The sequence below is a fragment of the Cnephaeus nilssonii genome, assembly GCF_951640355.1.
Source record: "Cnephaeus nilssonii genome assembly, chromosome: 4".
NCBI lineage: Eukaryota > Metazoa > Chordata > Mammalia > Chiroptera > Vespertilionidae > Cnephaeus > Cnephaeus nilssonii.
In genome coordinates, this window is record NC_137075.1 from 46,518,099 (window position 1) to 46,534,884 (window position 16,786).

At 48.3% G+C, this 16,786-nt stretch overlaps 3 protein-coding genes across 3 annotated transcripts; 2 read left to right on the forward strand and 1 right to left on the reverse strand.

Moving 5' to 3' along the window:
* The first annotated feature begins 7,291 nt into the window (after positions 1–7,291).
* SERF2 (small EDRK-rich factor 2) lies at positions 7,292–8,971 on the forward strand. Its single transcript, XM_079768090.1, has 3 exons — positions 7,292–7,405; positions 8,032–8,140; positions 8,757–8,971. Exons 1-3 carry the CDS (start codon positions 7,399–7,401, stop codon positions 8,818–8,820), a joined length of 180 nt encoding a protein of 59 aa, XP_079624216.1. The 5' UTR covers positions 7,292–7,398; the 3' UTR covers positions 8,821–8,971.
* Positions 8,972–9,230: 259 nt separating this feature from the next.
* SERINC4 (serine incorporator 4) lies at positions 9,231–15,115 on the reverse strand. Its single transcript, XM_079768091.1, is given in 11 exon segments — positions 9,231–10,121; positions 10,124–10,242; positions 10,429–10,579; positions 10,721–10,769; positions 11,199–11,271; positions 12,172–12,383; positions 12,641–12,734; positions 12,847–12,926; positions 13,510–13,688; positions 13,811–13,987; positions 14,421–15,115. Coding segments are annotated over 11 exon segments (1,314 nt in total). The 5' UTR covers positions 14,523–15,115; the 3' UTR covers positions 9,231–10,043.
* Positions 15,082–16,631, forward strand: HYPK (huntingtin interacting protein K). Its single transcript, XM_079768089.1, has 4 exons — positions 15,082–15,286; positions 15,593–15,648; positions 16,277–16,328; positions 16,469–16,631. Exons 1-4 carry the CDS (start codon positions 15,125–15,127, stop codon positions 16,562–16,564), a joined length of 366 nt encoding a protein of 121 aa, XP_079624215.1. The 5' UTR covers positions 15,082–15,124; the 3' UTR covers positions 16,565–16,631.
* Positions 16,632–16,786: the final 155 nt, after the last annotated feature.

Genomic DNA, 16,786 nt, shown 5'->3' on the forward strand with positions numbered 1-16,786 from the left:
GTTTTCCAGGGAGGAAGGCGAGAAACCGAGACTCACGTTCAGGCGGCAGTTCCCCTGTTACTCTTCATCCTCACACCTTTGTTTCTCTTTTAACACTTAACACAAGTTGTCATTTTATATTGTTTGGTTTGTTTACTTGTGAATTGTCAGTCTCCTCCAATAAGTGTCAACTTCATGAATTCAGAGACCTGAATTATAGCCAGTGCCTAAAAGTGTCTGGCACATAATACTAGTAAGTGTACAGCTAATATTTCATAAAGAAATGAATGAGCCCTAACCGGTTTGGCTCAGTGGATAGAGCGTCGGTCTGCGGACTGAAGGGTCCCAGGTTCAATTCTGGTCAAGGGCATGTGCCTTGGTTGTGGGCACATGCCAGTAGGGGGTGTGCGGGAGGCAGCTGATGGATGTTTCTTTCTCATCGATGTTTCAAACTCTCTATCCCTCTCCCTTCCTCTCTGTAAAAAATCAATAAAATATATTTAAAAAAGAGAAATGAATGAACTTAGGAAACAATAGTATCTTCCTCCCTCACTGAATCTCCAAAATATATTTTGAAACTGCACACTTTTGCCATTTCTGCTGCCACCATTTCAGTCAAAAGTGGCTATCTTTTCCTCCCTGATGTAGTGGGTATCTTTTATTTGTCTAGTATTCTGTTTTTGTTTTTTTTGTTTTTTTTTTTTTTGGGGGGGGAGGCAAACTCCCTTTTTCTGATAAATCTGTTCCTTCCCATATAAATCATGTGATTTTGCTGGGAGGCTGCTCTCATTCTATCCTGCTGCACACCTGAGACTAGGCACCTGATCCATCTGAGCCCTGGTATTTTAAACACAGAAACTAAAGGAAGAGACTCAGACCCTCTGCCTTGGACAATTTGTGAGATGTGAAGGCAGGTACCACTGGTGGCCATTTCCTATCATGTCAAGAAATCTGGGTCTGAGAAAATAAAGCAAGATAGGAGACACGGAGGCATTTCCTCTTCACTGGTTTTAATTTTCCCTAGTGTCAGCCACAGCCCAGCCCAGCCCAGCCCAGCCCAGCCCACAATTTGGTTTTATAAACCAACAAATTCTCCCGTTTGCCCAAATTGGTCTGAATTACATTTCAGTTATCTGTTACAAAATGAGGCCTAGCATCCTGGATGTCTGTGATAGCCTCCTGACTGCTCTCCCCATTTCCAACTACCTGTTGTATTTCATTTTCCTCCCACAGAGTGGTCTCTTCAGAATTTTCATCCTGCTGATGAAGAGCACAGACTGGGTTAGACTTTCAGCCGTTATTATCTGAGTTTCCTTGGGAAAGTTATCTAACCTGTCTGTTCCAAGGTTTATAAACTGGTAGAAAGGGGATAATGACGTCTCAAAAAAGTCACTGTGAGGCTCAAATAAGAAAAGTACACTTCATAAGCACTCACTTAATGTTAGCTAGTAGTCCTAGCTGGGTAGCTCAGTTGGTTAGAGTGTTGTCCCAATATGCCAAGGTTGTAGGTTTGATCCCTGGTCAGGGCACATAAAAGAATCAACCAATGAATGCATAAATAAGTGTAACAGCAAATCAATGTTTCTATCTCTCTCTATCTCTCTCCATTTCTTTCTTTAATATCAATCAATCAGTAAATGCCCTGGCCAGGTAGCTCAGTTGGTTAGAGTGTTGTCCTCATACGCTAAGGTTGTGGGTTCAACCTTCTGTCAGGACACACACACGAAGCAATCAATGAATGCATAAATAAGTGGAACAATGTGTCGCTCTCTTCCCCTCTTTCTAAAATTCAATAAATAAAAAATTTTAAAAATGTTAGCTAGTGGTGGTGTTAGCAGTAGTAACTCAGATCATGTCACTGCCATACCTATTTCCTGACCTAATTTAACTCCACCTTGCTCACTAGGCATAACATGCCTATTACCTATCCACTAGGTAGGCTTTTGACAAAATGGATTGAGGAGGCAGGGCTTTAGGTCCTTCCCTCTCCTGAAATGTTCTCCCAGCCCCTTTTCCCTTGGCTTAGCTAACTCCTCATCTTTTTGCTTCAGCTCAAATATCACTTGCTTCACCTCCCTAATCAAAGTTATAATCTACAGGGTCTACAGGTATACTCCCTTCATAAAACCATCAGTACTATAATTTCTTACCAGGACAGGTAGAAGAATTGTTCAGAGATAGTCTTTTTTAAAATATATTTTTTGTTGATTTTAGAGAGGGAGGAAGAGAGAGAGAGAGATAGAAACATCAATGATAAGAGACAATCATTGATAGGCTGCCTCCTACATGTCCCACACTGGAAATCAAATCCGCAACCTGGGCATGTGCCCTGACCTGGAATTGAACCATCATTTCCTGGTTCGTAAGTCGACGCTCAACCATTAAGCCATGCTGGCTGGGTAACACAGTTAGTCTTAATTCAGATTACACTGAAATCTGTTTTGATTGGTAGGTGCTTATGCTGTGTGCACCCAGTTAAATATTTTGAGTATCATCCTTACATAGAATCCTTTTCCTTCAAAGCAGTTATTACAATTTGTGTGTGTGTGTGTGTGTGTGTGTGTGTACATATATATATGTATGTATATATGTATATATACAGAAATACATATATATGTATATATATGAGAGTTATTTCCTCTCTATACAATGTTCCATGAATATAGAGATATATGTTTTGTTCATTACTATATGCCTAATCCTATATAATAAAAGGCAAATTGTCTCCTTGACTGGGAGTTCGACCAGGAGTTCAACTGGGAGTTCAACCAGGGGGCGGGGCCAGCCAGCCTGTGGCCCCTCCCCCTGGCCATGCACCGGGCCTCTAGTCTATATAATAAAAGCCTAAGTGACCATTAGAGCGGAATGACCAGAATGACAGTGATGCTCACTGACCACCAGGGGGCAGATGCTCAATCGGGAGTGCGGCTCAGCCAGAAGCTGGACTCACGGCTGGTGAGCACAGTGGCGGTGATGGGAGCCTCTCCTGCCTCCATGGCAGTGCTAAGAAGCAGCAAGCAGGCGGGTGGTAAGGAGCAAGGTGTCCCAGACTGTGAGAGGGCTATCCAACTGCTGGCTTAGGCCTGATCTCCAAGGGAATCAGGCCTAAGCTGGCAGGCGGACATCCCCCAAGGGGTCCCGGTCTGTGAGAGGGCACAGGTTGGGCTGAGGGACACCCCCCCCCCCCCCGTGCACAAATTTCGTACACCGGGCCTCTAGTACCTAATATAATAGTTGACACATAGTTGGTGTACAACACAATGAATATTTATTGGAGAATGAGTGAATTTTTTGATCAACTCCTCGAAAAATTAGGATGGAGGTGTGATAACCAGTCTAGGTTCCAATAAGATGGGAATTAGACTCTTGGACATGGGGTAGGGTGAGGTCAATTGATAAGAGGAGACTGGTTACAGGGTTATTCCACTCTCTCACCCACCTGAGCTACTAAAGCTGATAAGGAAGTAACAGGTGCCAAAGAAAACTTTCTTCTTCATCCTACATTATTTCACTCACCTCTGGCTGGCTCAGTTTCCACATGGGGCTTGTTCTGTGGCTTTTCTGCAGAACCTGGGCTGGGAAGCCAAATAGCCCAAATTCTTATGAATCATGGCCAGATTGTTGCTGTGGGTCTGCAGGTGATGTCTCCATCCTATAAGTCTGGTTTCCTCATCTTCTCACTTTATATCTGGGGTCCCTAAACCCTGACCCTCTTCCTTCTCTGTTTCAGAGTCTTGGGTCCTCATTCTCCCTGTTCCCTAATTCTCAACTCTGTGCTGAGTTTAAATGGAGGTATTTCCTTTCCCCACTAGCTGTTGACCCACGGCCTCAGTTCTTAACTATGTGGGCCCCTCCTCATGACATGGCAGCTGGCTCCTCCCACAGCCAATGATCCAAGAGGGAGATGAACACAGATGCTATAATTTAGCATCAGAAATGACATAGCCATAATCTATTAGTCACACAGACCGACCTTGATTCAGTGTGGTAGAGGTGGAATACCAGGAGGATGGGATCATTAGGGGCTATGACAGAAATTAGCTACTGCAGATGGATTAGAGAAATTTGGAGAAGGAAGAATTTTTAGGACTTGAAGAAGGAAAATGGAGGACACATTAACCAAATGCCTATTATGGGCCAGGCCCTTTATATCAAGTTATTAACCTTTTCCACAACAATATTATTTCTATTTTTCATATAAAGAAATTGAAATATGGAGAAAATATATGTCTAAAATTAAACCCAGTAAGTAGCAGAGTCAGGATTTGTTACATTATTATGTGGGCCACTTTGGTTACATTTAGCATATACCAAAGGGTGGAATATGTGCTACTGAAGGTATGAGAAGTAATTTTAGTTAGTATAGAGCACCAATTTTCAACCAGTGTGTGCAAGAATTTTAAAAACATGCAATCAATACCTGAGTATTTAGTCAGGGGCACTGACCTCTTTTCCCTTAGATTGTCAAATAAAAAAAATGACAACAACCAACACAACAATAGCTATCCAGTGTGAATAAATCAAAATTATTTAATTTTTTGTCAGATAGGCAAAAAATATATTTTTTTGGTGTGCTGCAGAATTTTAGTAATTAGTTTATGTATGTCATAAGATGAAAAAGGTTGAAAATTGAAAGAGATAGAAAGAGACATAGTGCCTGGCCAGCGTGGCTCAGTGGTTGAAGGTCGACCCATGAACCAGGAGGTCATGGTTCCATTCCAGGTCAGGGCTCATGCCCAGGTTTAAGGCTCAATCCCCAGTGTGGGGCATGCAGTAGGCAGCCAATCAATGATTCTCTCTTATCATTGATGTTTCTCTCTCTCTCTCCTTTCTAAAAAATTATCCTAACTGGTTTGGCTCAGTGGATAGAGTGTGGGCCTGCAGACTGAAGGGTCGAGGGTTTGATTGCAGTCAAGGGCATGTACCTTGGTTTTAGGTTCCTCCCAGGCCCGGGCTCTGGTCAGGGCGAATGTAGGAAGCAACCAATCAATGTGTTTCTTTCACATCAATATTTCTCTCTGTCTTTCCCTCTCTATTCCACTTTCTCTAAAAATCAATCGAGTGAGGATTAAAAATCCTATATAATAAAAGCATAATATGCAAATTGAACGGCAGAACAACCTGTCACTATGATATTCACTGACCACCAGGGGGCAGACGCTCAACCAGGAGCTGCCCCCTGGTGGTCAGTGCGCTCCCACATGGGGAGTGCCACTCAGCTAGAAGCAGGGCTCAGGGCTGGTGAGCGCAGCAGCGGTGGCGGGAGTCTCTCCTGCCTCTGCTGCAGGCAGGTGGTAAGGAGCGAGGGGTTCTGGACTGTGAGAGCCCCCAACTGCAAGAGGGCCCAGTCCAGGCTGAGGGAGCACCCCCTCCCCCCAGTGCACAAATCTCATGCACCAGGCCTCTAGTAAATAAATAAAATCAATAAAAAATATTTTTAAAAAAGACATAGCACTGAATAACATTGAAAGTATAAAAAGTAAATGCTTTTTAATCTTCTGATTATGTCAAGAGAAGCTTCAGTTTGGAAGACTTATGCCTTATTACTTCTCCAACACTTGTTAGTTTCGCTTTTTAAGAAAGAGAGGGCAGGCCCTGGCTGGGTGGCTCAGTTGGTTGGAGCATCCTCCCTTGCACCAAAATGTTGCGGGTTTGATTGTGAGTACAGGAAGCAACCAATCGATGTTTCTCTCACATATCGACGTTTCACTCTAAAAAAAAAAGATTAGTAAAAACATATCTTTGTGTGAGGATAAAAAGAAGAAAAAAAGAGAGGCAACCTGGGCATGTACCCTGACCAGGAAACCAACCCGTGACCTTTCAGCGCACAAGGATGATGCTCAACCAATGGAGCCACACCAGCCAGGGCAGCAGCATCTTTAACAATGATATTTTGGGGTAGAATATATTTATCATTTAATAATATATTTCATTTTTATTGTATTTATTGTTATAGTTACTTTCTGCTTTTGGACAAGTGATACTGATTTTACATTTCTAAAGGAATGTGAGGTTTGACTTACATGCTTTATTTAAGACTTATACAAAAATTAAGTAATAGACAGTAGTTCAAGTGATACTTAGGTATGGCAAAAATAATGAGGATGGCACTGAGGTTTATTGCCTTCCCATCAACTCTATGTTGAGGGAGAAGCCAGTTTGAAATTCCAGCGTCAAGTGGGTTCTGCTATGGGAACTAGTTGGACAAAATCACAAGTTAAAATTCACAACCCCCCGGCCCGGTGTGGCTCTGTTGGAGTGTCCTCCCGTGCACGGAAAGGTTCGATTCCGGGTCAGGGAACCTACTCGGGTTGAGGGTTTCATTCCCAGTAGAGCAAGGGTTGTTTCTCTCTTCTCTCTCTCTCAAACCAATAAAAACGTATCCTCCGGTGAGGATTAAAAAAAAAAAAAATTCACAGCTAGTTCTTTCCTGTGATGCTTCCTAAGCATTTCTCCTTTTCCCAAACAATTCCTCAGGGCCGGTGGGGAGTTTTGTAGATGAGTGGAGCTGGGAATGGGAATGAGTTTAGTGGGAAACTGAAGCTCCACGCCCCATTCAACTGCCTGCTAAAAACCTCGTGTGGCTGGTGGAGACAGTGCCGTGAGAAAACGGACATATGTACATTTTCCAATCTCTCAGTCCCGTATGCAACTCCATAGTCTGATTTTGGGGGTCCTCCAATACTTCTAAGCCATTGCATCTTCACATTTCGAGTTTCTGTGGGGAGATGGACAAGACCAAAGTTTTAGGACGTACGGGGTGTGGCAGCGAATTTCTGTATTAGAGGGGTTTGGGGTAGCGGGACAGTGTGGTTGGAATGGGGTCTCTGAAGTTGCGTTTGTGTATGAATTTACATATGTGGGCGACGCAAGCGGCTAACTAGGCGGTGGGGTATTCGAATCAAAGGGCCAAATTTAGTTCCAGAATTCTGATAACAGAGCCGGCGGGACCTTTTCGCCGCCCTCGCCCCCCCCCACCCACCCCCCCGCAACCCCTGTCCTACAGCCCCCACTGCTCCCTCTGGGAGAGCCGGTCGGTGTCCCGAGCCGTCCCCGCTGAGGTCACTGCCACATCACGTGCTCGAGCCCGCGGAAGCGCCACATCGCCAGCCGCGCCCCTCGCCCCCACCCCGCCCACGTGACCGGCCTACTTTCTCCCGCCCGCCCCGCCGCTCCGCTCGGAAGCCCCGCCCCCCGCGCGCCGGGCCTGCGAACCTCCGCCCCGCCCCGCCCCGGCCCAGGCTCCAGCGTGGCCCGCGGCCCCACGTGTTTCCTTCTGGCCAATGGGAGCCGGCGCCGGGCGCGAAGAGGCGGGGAGGAAAGAACGACTCCGTTACGCTGCGAGAAAGGGGCGGGGCCTGCAACGTCGGAGTGAACGAAGGGACGCAACGGAGGCCGGTCGGAGCCGCTGCCGTCGCCATGACCCGTGAGCGCTGTGCCCCTCTCCTCTTGCCCTTTCCCCCTGCCCTCCCCGAGCAGCACTGCCTGGTCCCGGCGCGGGCCTCCTCCTGGCCTCCCCAGCGAGGCCCCTTCCCGGGAGCGCTCCTAGCGACCCTCACCCTCGGAGCCCGGAAATCGGCCCTGGCCCCCCGCCACTTCTGGAGAAACACTTGTCCCCCCGCCCCCACGCACGGGTCAGGCAAAGGGCCTCCCCGACCGTCCGCGGCGTGGGGAGAAGCCCTGCGTCTGGGGGAGAGGCCCAGAGCCCCCTCCTCCCAGTCCTAGCCCAGCCCCCACAGGGCCCCGAACCGTTCACCCCTCCCTGCCCCCCACCTTTCTGGGAGCCCACGCCGCCCCGAACCTCGAAACGCGCCTCCCGCAGGCTCCTCGGGACTGTCTTTTCTCCGCTCTTCAGTTTGCCCTGCCCCGTGGCAGGCAGCTCGGCCCCCTCTACCCCACCCCGCCCCCCATCAGCCTCAGCCCCGAAATGGGCCGGTGTCGGGACCCGGGGGATGGAGTCTTGGACCCCGCGGGTGACCGGGTGAGGTTCGAGAGGCGTCGGTGTGTGGCCAGAAAGGCCCCCGCGGCTCACCTTTTACCTTCTTTCTTTAGGCGGTAACCAGCGCGAGCTCGCCCGCCAGAAGAATATGAAAAAGCAGAGCGACTCGGTTAAGGGAAAGCGCCGAGATGACGGGCTTTCTGCTGCCGCCCGCAAGCAGAGGTAGCCCCTGGGAGGGGAGGAAAGCAGGTGGGGCGAGACTTGGGTTGGACCGAGGGTTGGACCAGAAAAGAGAGCGACCTCAGGGCTGACATCTGAAGTAGTCGCGAGGGGCAGAGTGCATTGCTTCCTCTAGGGCTGTATTTCCTCCCCACGCTCCAAATCGTTAGCTCGCTGCTTCACAGGAAGGGACTGGGGCGGGTGCCTGCCCTGAGTCTGATTTCGGAGTACCCCTGGGTCTGACCTTAAGGGCAAGGGCAGGGAGCTTCACATTTCAAATGCTTCAGTGGTTATGACAGCCCGGCACTTTTGGCCCTCCTTGCAGTGCGTTTCTCCTCCCTTCTCCCAACCTTTTCACTAGTGTTGCTGGGTGTGGTACTCGGCACAGAATAGCCTTGTGTGGCCAGACTTCTGACCCCTTGGGCAACAGCCAGATAGAGACTGATCGCCTTTTTTGAGCCTCAGCTCTCTTCCTTTTATTCTCCTGTGGGAATACAGCAGCCACACGCTGAATTTTGTCCCATCCACTTCCATCTTATCCTTTGTGCCCTTCATCCCCCTGCATCTTGTCCCTTTTGCCCTCTGGTACCTCCCAGTGCCCCATCATCTCTACCCCCAGGGACTCGGAGATCATGCAGCAGAAGCAGAAAAAGGCAAACGAGAAGAAGGAGGAACCCAAGTAGCTTTGTGGCTTCGTGTCCAACCCTCTTGCCCTTCGCCTGTGTGCCTGGAGCCAGTCCCACCACGCTCGCGTTTCCTCCTGTAGTGCTCACAGGTCCCAGCACCGATGGCATTCCCTTTGCCCCGAGTCTGCAGCGGGCCCCTTTTGTGCTTCCTTCCCCTCAGGTAGCCTCTCTCCCCCTGGGCCACTCCTGGGGGTGAGAGGGTTACCACTTCCCAGTGTTTTTTTATTCCTGTGGGGCTCACCCCAAAGTATTAAAAGTAGCTTTGTAATTCCTTGAGCGACTGGTTTGACTGGGGATTTGGGGGGGATGGGGATGGAGGAATGGCTGCCCTTTCCCATGAAAAGGGGAGAGAATGTTAGACCCTAAAAGGTTGTGGATATGTAGCTTAAGTAAAACATCACAGAAAAATCCTTTATTATACTACAATAAGCAGAGAAGTACTCTGGGTATGTGGTAGAGGAATCCTCTAAGAACCATAGGGACTTCTTTTCTGTAATTTTTGTCCCCCACCTAGACCTTAACACCATCCCAAGGATGGAGTTGAGGGCTTAAGAAGGAAGGCTCCAAGACCTAAGTTTATGCCCCTCTTCCTTATTCTTTCTCCATTTGTTTCCTTGCTTGAAAGTTGGCCCAAAAATCCTGCTGCTCACCGACTTCCCACAGTCAGTTGCTTTCAAGTGTTCACATTCTCTTCTTTCAGTCCTCGTGGAATGAGGGTGGTTTTTGTCTTCCCACTTCCTTTGACCTCAAGATGAGGATTAAAAGCTGGGGTAGTCTCTGTGTTCCTTTCTTCATGTGCTCTGGTTTGTTCTGGGGCTCTGGGCTTCTTATATCCCTGTGCCCAGGGCTGAACTGCTTATGTTTCTTTTTACCTCCAAGAGCAGAGCCAAGTATGCCTTCAGTCCCTGTTGATCTCTCCCTGTCCCCATCTCCACCATGAGAGTGGTTCCTGAGCTGTTGACTTGGGAGTTAGCTCTTGAGTAGGGGTGAAGTTGTAATGGTAGCTCTAGTGAGTCAGATACCTGGCTAGGGCATTAAGGGTATATTTGGGCACTTTTTCCAATTCAGACATACTATTGCCTTCAGCCTAAATGAGGTAACTAACTGCCCATTGTGTCCTTGAGGTGTTTGCTAGGCTATACAGCTCTCCCGAACCAAGACTAGGGGCACAACCTCAAGGAAACCTCAGTTGTGTTAAAAATACCTAGAATGGATATTTGTTATCTGGCGATACTAATACGATGACCTTGTTGCCTGAAGATAGGAGGAGGCTTGGGGTTCTGGGTGGGGGACCAACAGAGTGGTGCCAGTAGCAGCCACAGATAGAGGAGTACACAAGCCCAGCATGAGGCAACCTTGACCCAGAAGGTAGCCCAGCTACCCTTGGTGAAGGTCTTTTCCAGTTCTGCTCCCTCATAGCTGTGGAACCAAAGTTTTGTGGTTAGAGAATATGAAGGGCCTTCGCGTTTAGACCTGTCCTACCTTCCCATCAGGTTATGGCAGACCCATGTGAGTCCCCTGGGAACCCTTGGGACTGGCCTTGATTCACTCCCTATAATGGCTAGGTTTTCAGGAGAGTATCCCAGGCCTACTTCCCCATCCTACCTGAACCAGTTGGTAAGGGTAACCATGACATAGAGTGATGCAAGGAAGAAGACGAAGTGGAAGGCAGAATAGCTGTAGGAAAGATGCTGGGCTTGCACTGGAGGAGCTGGAGAGGTCTCTTGGTCAGCTGGCCGGGCAGCTCCTCTTTGCCCTGAAGAGAGGGAGGGCAACAGTGCTGCTGAAATACCTCTCCCATCTTCCTCCTCCCCCAGCTTCCTTTGTGAAAGCGCTTAAGGGCTCTTTGACACTGCAGAAATCTACACTTTCTTAGGGATCCTCACTTGACACTCACCTTCCTCTGGCTCCACTGTTTCAGGGCAACAGAAACAGAGTGAGGGCTTCTGTAAAACAAAAGGCAGCATGTTTTGGAATGACTTTGAAAAGAATGTGAAGGTATTAATATAGGAAACTCCCTTTCTTTGAAAATATCTGGTGAAAGAAGTAGAGGCACACCTGGGTTCAAATGCTAGCTCCAGCATATAACTGGTTATGGTCATTTTGGTAAGATGTTTAATCTGTGCCTCAGTTTCTCCATTTGTAAAATGGAGCAAATAACCTACCTCACAGGGTTGTTGTGAGGATTATATTAAATGAGATTATGTATGTAAAGGAGCACAGTGCCTAGCACATTGTGGGTACTCAATAAAAGGTAATAGCAGCTAGAATCTGAGCTTTCTGGGTAGAGATTGGTAGGATGTGGATGTGTGTGTGTCTGTCTGTGTGTGTGGGAGGGGGAGGGGCACTGGGGATACTGAACTCTCCATTCTCACCTGGAACTCATAGTTGTAAACCTTGATGATCCACAAGGGCCCAAATACTTCAGCCAGGTAGGAAGCCTCATTGCTGAGAAAGAAAAAACAGTTCTCAAGCAGGTTTAGTCAAATAGCAGGAGGGAATTGCCTGATGGCACCTACTGCCAGCTGGTAATTTTCAGGAGGATATTGGGTTCCTAGAACCATTCCCCCCCCCCCCCCCCAAGATTTAGAAATCTTCACATGAGGCCCTAAAATCTTTGCATGTGTTTTTAATTCTCATATTCCCCTTGCCCCCTTTTTCTTACACAGATCATCTGACAAGTGCTATTCTTAGAAACTGTTTCTGTTCATGGGGAGCCTCCCTCTTGTCATGTTTTAAAGTTTAAACAAACACGGTCCCAGACAATCTGACCATCCCTCCCTGTCCTGGGCATTTTTCCTTCTCTCATACCTCTTCCCTTGACACTTTTACGCACCAAGCAAAAAGCACACAAGCATACATGATGCCAGCACTCAACACTGCCAGAGAAGTATCTGGTGTTTGGGGTTCCATTTTACTCAGGCCAGGCAGACACAGTGTGTGATTCTGTCCTTGAAGAATTACTGAGAAGGGTAGAAGAAAAGTGGTAAGAACAAAACTAAGTATTTGGCAGGAGCAAAGAAAAAAAAAAAAGGTTTTAGCCTGGGGAGACCAGGTCCTGTCCTTACCACTCTCTGGAGGTCGGCTGGACAGTGCAGAGAAGGTCAGGTACATGATATAACAGCTGATGATAGAGGCTTGTAGAAGGCCAGAGCGGGGTTGCTCTGGGCATAATGGGGATCATTGCTTTAGTCTACAGGGTAGTAATTTCCTCCATTTCTACCCCCAACCACACTTCTGTTTCCCCACCCTTTAGGAGAAGCAGAGAATTGATAGATTAGGGAAACTAATGAAATTTGCTATACTAATGGTCCCCCAAATCTGGAATGTTGCAAGGCATGTACCCACTGAGGCGGATGCAAGGAGCGATGGAGAGGACGGAAAGGAGACCACAGAAACAAAGGTGCAGACTAAGCAGCATCTTGTTGAGCAGGCAGCCAGCTGGGTGCGTGTAGTGGTGGAACAGGAACACTGCTGCCACACCTGCCAGGCCGTAGAATCCTAGGGTGGCCAGCAGCATGGCTAGGAACCAGCGGCAGTCTTGGAATGCACCTGTCTGCCTAAGGGTGGAGGTGGGCAGTGGCTTCGGGCTCCAACTCTTATTTTATTACCATTACCAACTATTCCCCTCTCCCAGAAGACTGGTGTGACTACCTATCCCAACTGGCCCACAGAGTTAACAGATTCCTGAGCTTTTTTGATACTGCTCAGCAGTTACGGGACCATGGACCTGTCATATCCTTGGCCCAAGCCCACTGGGTCTACTAATGTTAGACAACATTCCCAGGAATAGCCTTTAGGGTTATGTGCTCCTTACCAGTTCTTATTCCAGGAATGGGCGAAGGCTGTGATAAGCACCAACTGCAACAGGATGAATGTGAAGCCTCCACAGATGCCAATGTAATGCCAGGCTGCACCAGTGGGAAAATGTAGCTGATCATATTATTACTCCTGGTCTTCTTCCTACCCTCCCTTTTTCTCAGAAAATCTTTTAACCTGATCAGGATATGAAATGGAAGGTACCTGGGAAAAGATGCTCATCAGGGATGCAGAAGGCAACAGCACAGAGACCTAGCAGGAACAGCAGCTTGAGGAGCCAGAAGCTGGTTAGTAGGGAAAGAAAAACAGGTTCAAAAGAAAAGGCATAGGAGAGTGGACAGAAGTGCCTACCGAGGAAGGCAAAGGAGAAAGCAAAACTAGAGGAAAAGGGAGAGAAGAGACAGCTAAGTATAGGAAAGGAGTCTCGTGTGAGAACGGCTGGAAGCAGGTCCATTGCAGCTTATTCCAAATTATCTCAGATACCTAAATAACATTTGGACAGCATTTTACTATTGACATAGGGCTTGCAGATAATCCCACTGTCACCTCCATTTTAGAAACTGGAAGTTCAGGCCCCGGCCAGGTAGCTTAGTTGGTTAGAGTGTCATCCCATTATGCCAAGGTTGTGGGTTCCATACTCAGGGCACATACAAGAATCAACCAGTGAATGCATAAATAAATGGAACAACAAGTCCATGTCTCTTTCCCTCTCCCATCCCTCCCTCTCTCAAAATCAATTTTTAAAAATCTTTAAAAAATAAAAAGAAACAATCTGTTTTCTGTCTTTTTACAGTGCTATTATTTCATCTTGGAATTTCCTTTAAGCTTATGTCTACTTCCCTCCCCACCCAAAGAGTACACACAAACCTATTATGCAGCTGTGCCCGAAGGCTGGTAGGGGAGTGCAGGTGGACCAGCAGCACAGCCTGCAGCAGGTGGAAGGTGGCAGTTCCTGCACAAACTCGGTACACAGCCCCAGAGCCACTGAGCACTGGGCAGTGAGAGTGGCCAAACAGATGGGCACAAAACCCCGAGGGCATCTGGATCTGGAAGGAGGGCAAGTCATCATGAATAGAGAGGTGCCTGCTTCTCATGGGTATTATTCACTCATTTGTCCCCAGCCCCCAATCTGAATCTTGTCAGTGCAATTCTATCCCCTCACACTTACGCCATTAGCCTTGCCCCAGACCCTCTCCACTACTGTTCTTGACAGCAGCAGGCAGCAGACTGCTGAGGCCCCTACATGGAGGATTATGTAGGATAGGCGGCTACAAGTGGACTCTGTGAGATGAGGCCACCTAGAACGGCAGCAGCAGGTACAGGGAACAGGCCCACAGCAGGACATCTGGGGATAGAGCAGATGCAGGGCAAGGGTTACATTAATGCATGTGTGAGTTTAAACTAAGGCTGAGTTCCAAAATTTCCCCTTTCCTTTTCTTCCAAGCTATTTGGGATTGACTTCCACTGACATCTAGAGCTTTCATCCTAAGAGCTTACTTCCTGCAGGCTTGAGCAGACCTTCCTAAAAAAGCCTAAGTCACACCTGGCCTCTAACCCCCAGACCTAAACATCTGATACTGGGAACCTGGGAGGAGAGGTTTAATGATCAGTAATCTTACAGACAAAGAAGCAGAAGGGCCTCAGAGGGGGAAGGAAGGCCTATCATCTTTATTGGCTCCCCTGGGCTTTCTTCCCCAGCTTTAACCACTATTCCCTTCCACTCTTCAGATAGCTCTTGTCTAGGGAGCTTTCAAGCCTCTGCCCAAGTACCTTCTCACCTGATAGAAGGGAGGATTCACGCTGACATTGCTGTCTTCACTGCGTTGCTGTGCCAGGCGGAGGGAGGTGCTGGGGCCCGTGATGGCCTTTGCACCCACCATCCTTATGGCAGATGGAAGGTAGATGAGAAAATAGCAGCTCCCTTTTGTCCTCAGCCCATTGGACTGCCACTGTGCTGGGGCTGGGCACCCAGTCTAAAACAGAATGGGGAGGAACATCAGGAAAAGAACACCGACCTCCAGGATGTGGTAAATGCAAAGGTCCCAGTGAAACTACTTTCTTACATGGGCCCGTAGGCCCCTCGGGCTGTTCTTCCCAGGTTAGAGAGCAGTACGCCTATGTGGCCTCCTGTGGATTAGCATTCTTAATTGGTTTAGGATTAGCCGGCGTCAATGCTGCTGGGACAGAATTCCTTGGGAGTGTGTGCGCGCGCCCGCGGGAGGGTGCGGGAGGGACCCAGGTGACGAGGAGGGAAGGATGTGTGGGGGGTAGGTCTGGGACAATGCTTTGCAGAAAACAACACTACAAGCCCAAAAGAAAGTCGGCCAGGCGAACCTCCTTCCTCGCTGAAGCTTCTAGAACCAGAGCATTCATGAAGGCGTGGCCCAGGGACAGCCCGCCTCCTCCTCTCCCGGCGGATGTTGTGGGCAGTACCGGAAGTCGTGTGGCGGGGAGGAGTCTGCGGCGGCGCGGTGGGGTCGACATGGCGACCGAGGGGGATGTGGAGCTGGAGTTGGAGACCGAGACCAGCGGCCCGGAGCGGCCTCCCGAGAAGCCACGAAAGCATGACAGTGGTGCGGCGGACCTGGAGAGGGTCACCGACTATGCGGAGGAGAAGGAGATACAGAGCTCCAACCTGGAGACGGTGAGGTGGGCCGGGAGCGGAGGGGGCTCCGAGGGTGTAACTGGAAGCCCCGCTCTAGGACCCGGTCACGATCCCGATGGCGGGAGGAGGCAAGAGGGAAACCGAACCATCACTGGGACCCGCGGCTTGCGAAAAGGAGCTTGCTGGTGACTGGGTTTAAAGTGGGCGACAGGAGCTCAGAATTGAATTAAATAGGCCTCCTGATACAATCGTTATCGTGAATATACTCCTGCCTCGCTTGTTAATGGCTTTTTATATTAGGATTTGTGGGTAGCAGAACAGTATCTAGATTTGTCTTTCCTGTAGGCCATGTCCGTGATTGGAGACAGACGTTCCCGGGAGCAGAAAGCCAAACAAGAGCGGTAAGTCTTCTGTACGCAGCCAGCCCTAGAGTCCCTCCTTCCCCCAGCAGAAATGTAAACCATGAATAAGCCTTGTACCTTGCACCGTTCTTCAATTCTATCACCAATTCCCTCAGATATAAAGTTTACAACTTTACTCTTTTGTAACTTTTGTAACATTACTCTTTTGTTGGTAGATGGAAAGGCCTCCTGGCAACACCTGCTGCCTGCCCTAAAGCCTCCTGGGGAAGGGGGGTAATGTCTTGTTAAGAGGGTGTAAGACATTTTGTATTTTCTTTTTCTTTTTTTAAATATATTTTATTGATTTTTCACAGAGAGGAAGAGAGAGGGATAGAGAGTTAGGAACATCGATGACAGAGAAACATCGATCAGCTGCCTCCTGCACACCCCCCACTGGGGATGTGCCCGCAACCAAGGTACATGCCCCTGACCGGAATCGAACCCGGGACCCTTCAGTCCGCAGGCCCACGCTCTATCCACTGAGCCAAACCGGTTTCGGCAAGACATTTTGTATTTTCACTCAACTGTTTATCGAGTCATTTATTTGTAAGGTACAACAGGGAATGTCCTTCATGGGAGTTTATGGTGGAGATAGAGAATGAGGACTAATGCACATGAATATTTGTAGGGAGAAGGAACTGGCAAAAGTCACCATCAAGAAGGAAGATCTGGAGCTGATAGTGAGTAGTGATGCCTAACTAGTGAATGGGCAGGGGAGGTTACTTTGCCTAGTTTGGGTTGTTTCTTGAAACAAGTGGTTAGTATGTTTTGGTGGCACAGTAATGCCAGAGAGGTAATATCATTGATCCTTTTCCTGCAGATGACAGAGATGGAGATCTCAAGAGCAGCAGCAGAGCGGAGCTTGAGGGAACACATGGGCAACGTGGTAGAGGCTCTTATTGCCCTAACCAACTGATTTGTGCTTTCTCAGACCTATGCACTGGATTAACTTATTGCAATAAAGTTGTCTCCTTTTTTGTGCAGTTTTATCATTTTGGATCAAATGCAAAATTTACATGTTGGAGTATAACTGAATTTAAGTGATTTTGCCCCCCCCCCCCCCTAATGAACCTATGTGAAGGATCATTGTAGAAGAGTATCTCATGTTCACATGCAAATGCTAGATGGCAGGACAGGT

What these genes read in the sequence shown, in the direction of transcription:
- SERF2 (XM_079768090.1), top strand. An exon ending in GCTGCCGCCCGCAAGCAGAG is followed by an intron (nt 8,141 to 8,756) that starts GTAGCCCCTGGG and finishes CTCTACCCCCAG; the next exon opens with GGACTCGGAGATCATGCAGC.
- HYPK (XM_079768089.1), top strand. Translation starts at nt 15,125, where the DNA reads ATGGCGACCGAGGGGGATGTGGAGCTGGAGTTGGAGACCGAGACCAGC. An exon ending in AGAGCTCCAACCTGGAGACG is followed by an intron (nt 15,287 to 15,592) that starts GTGAGGTGGGCC and finishes TCTTTCCTGTAG; the next exon opens with GCCATGTCCGTGATTGGAGA. An exon ending in CAGAAAGCCAAACAAGAGCG is followed by an intron (nt 15,649 to 16,276) that starts GTAAGTCTTCTG and finishes GAATATTTGTAG; the next exon opens with GGAGAAGGAACTGGCAAAAG.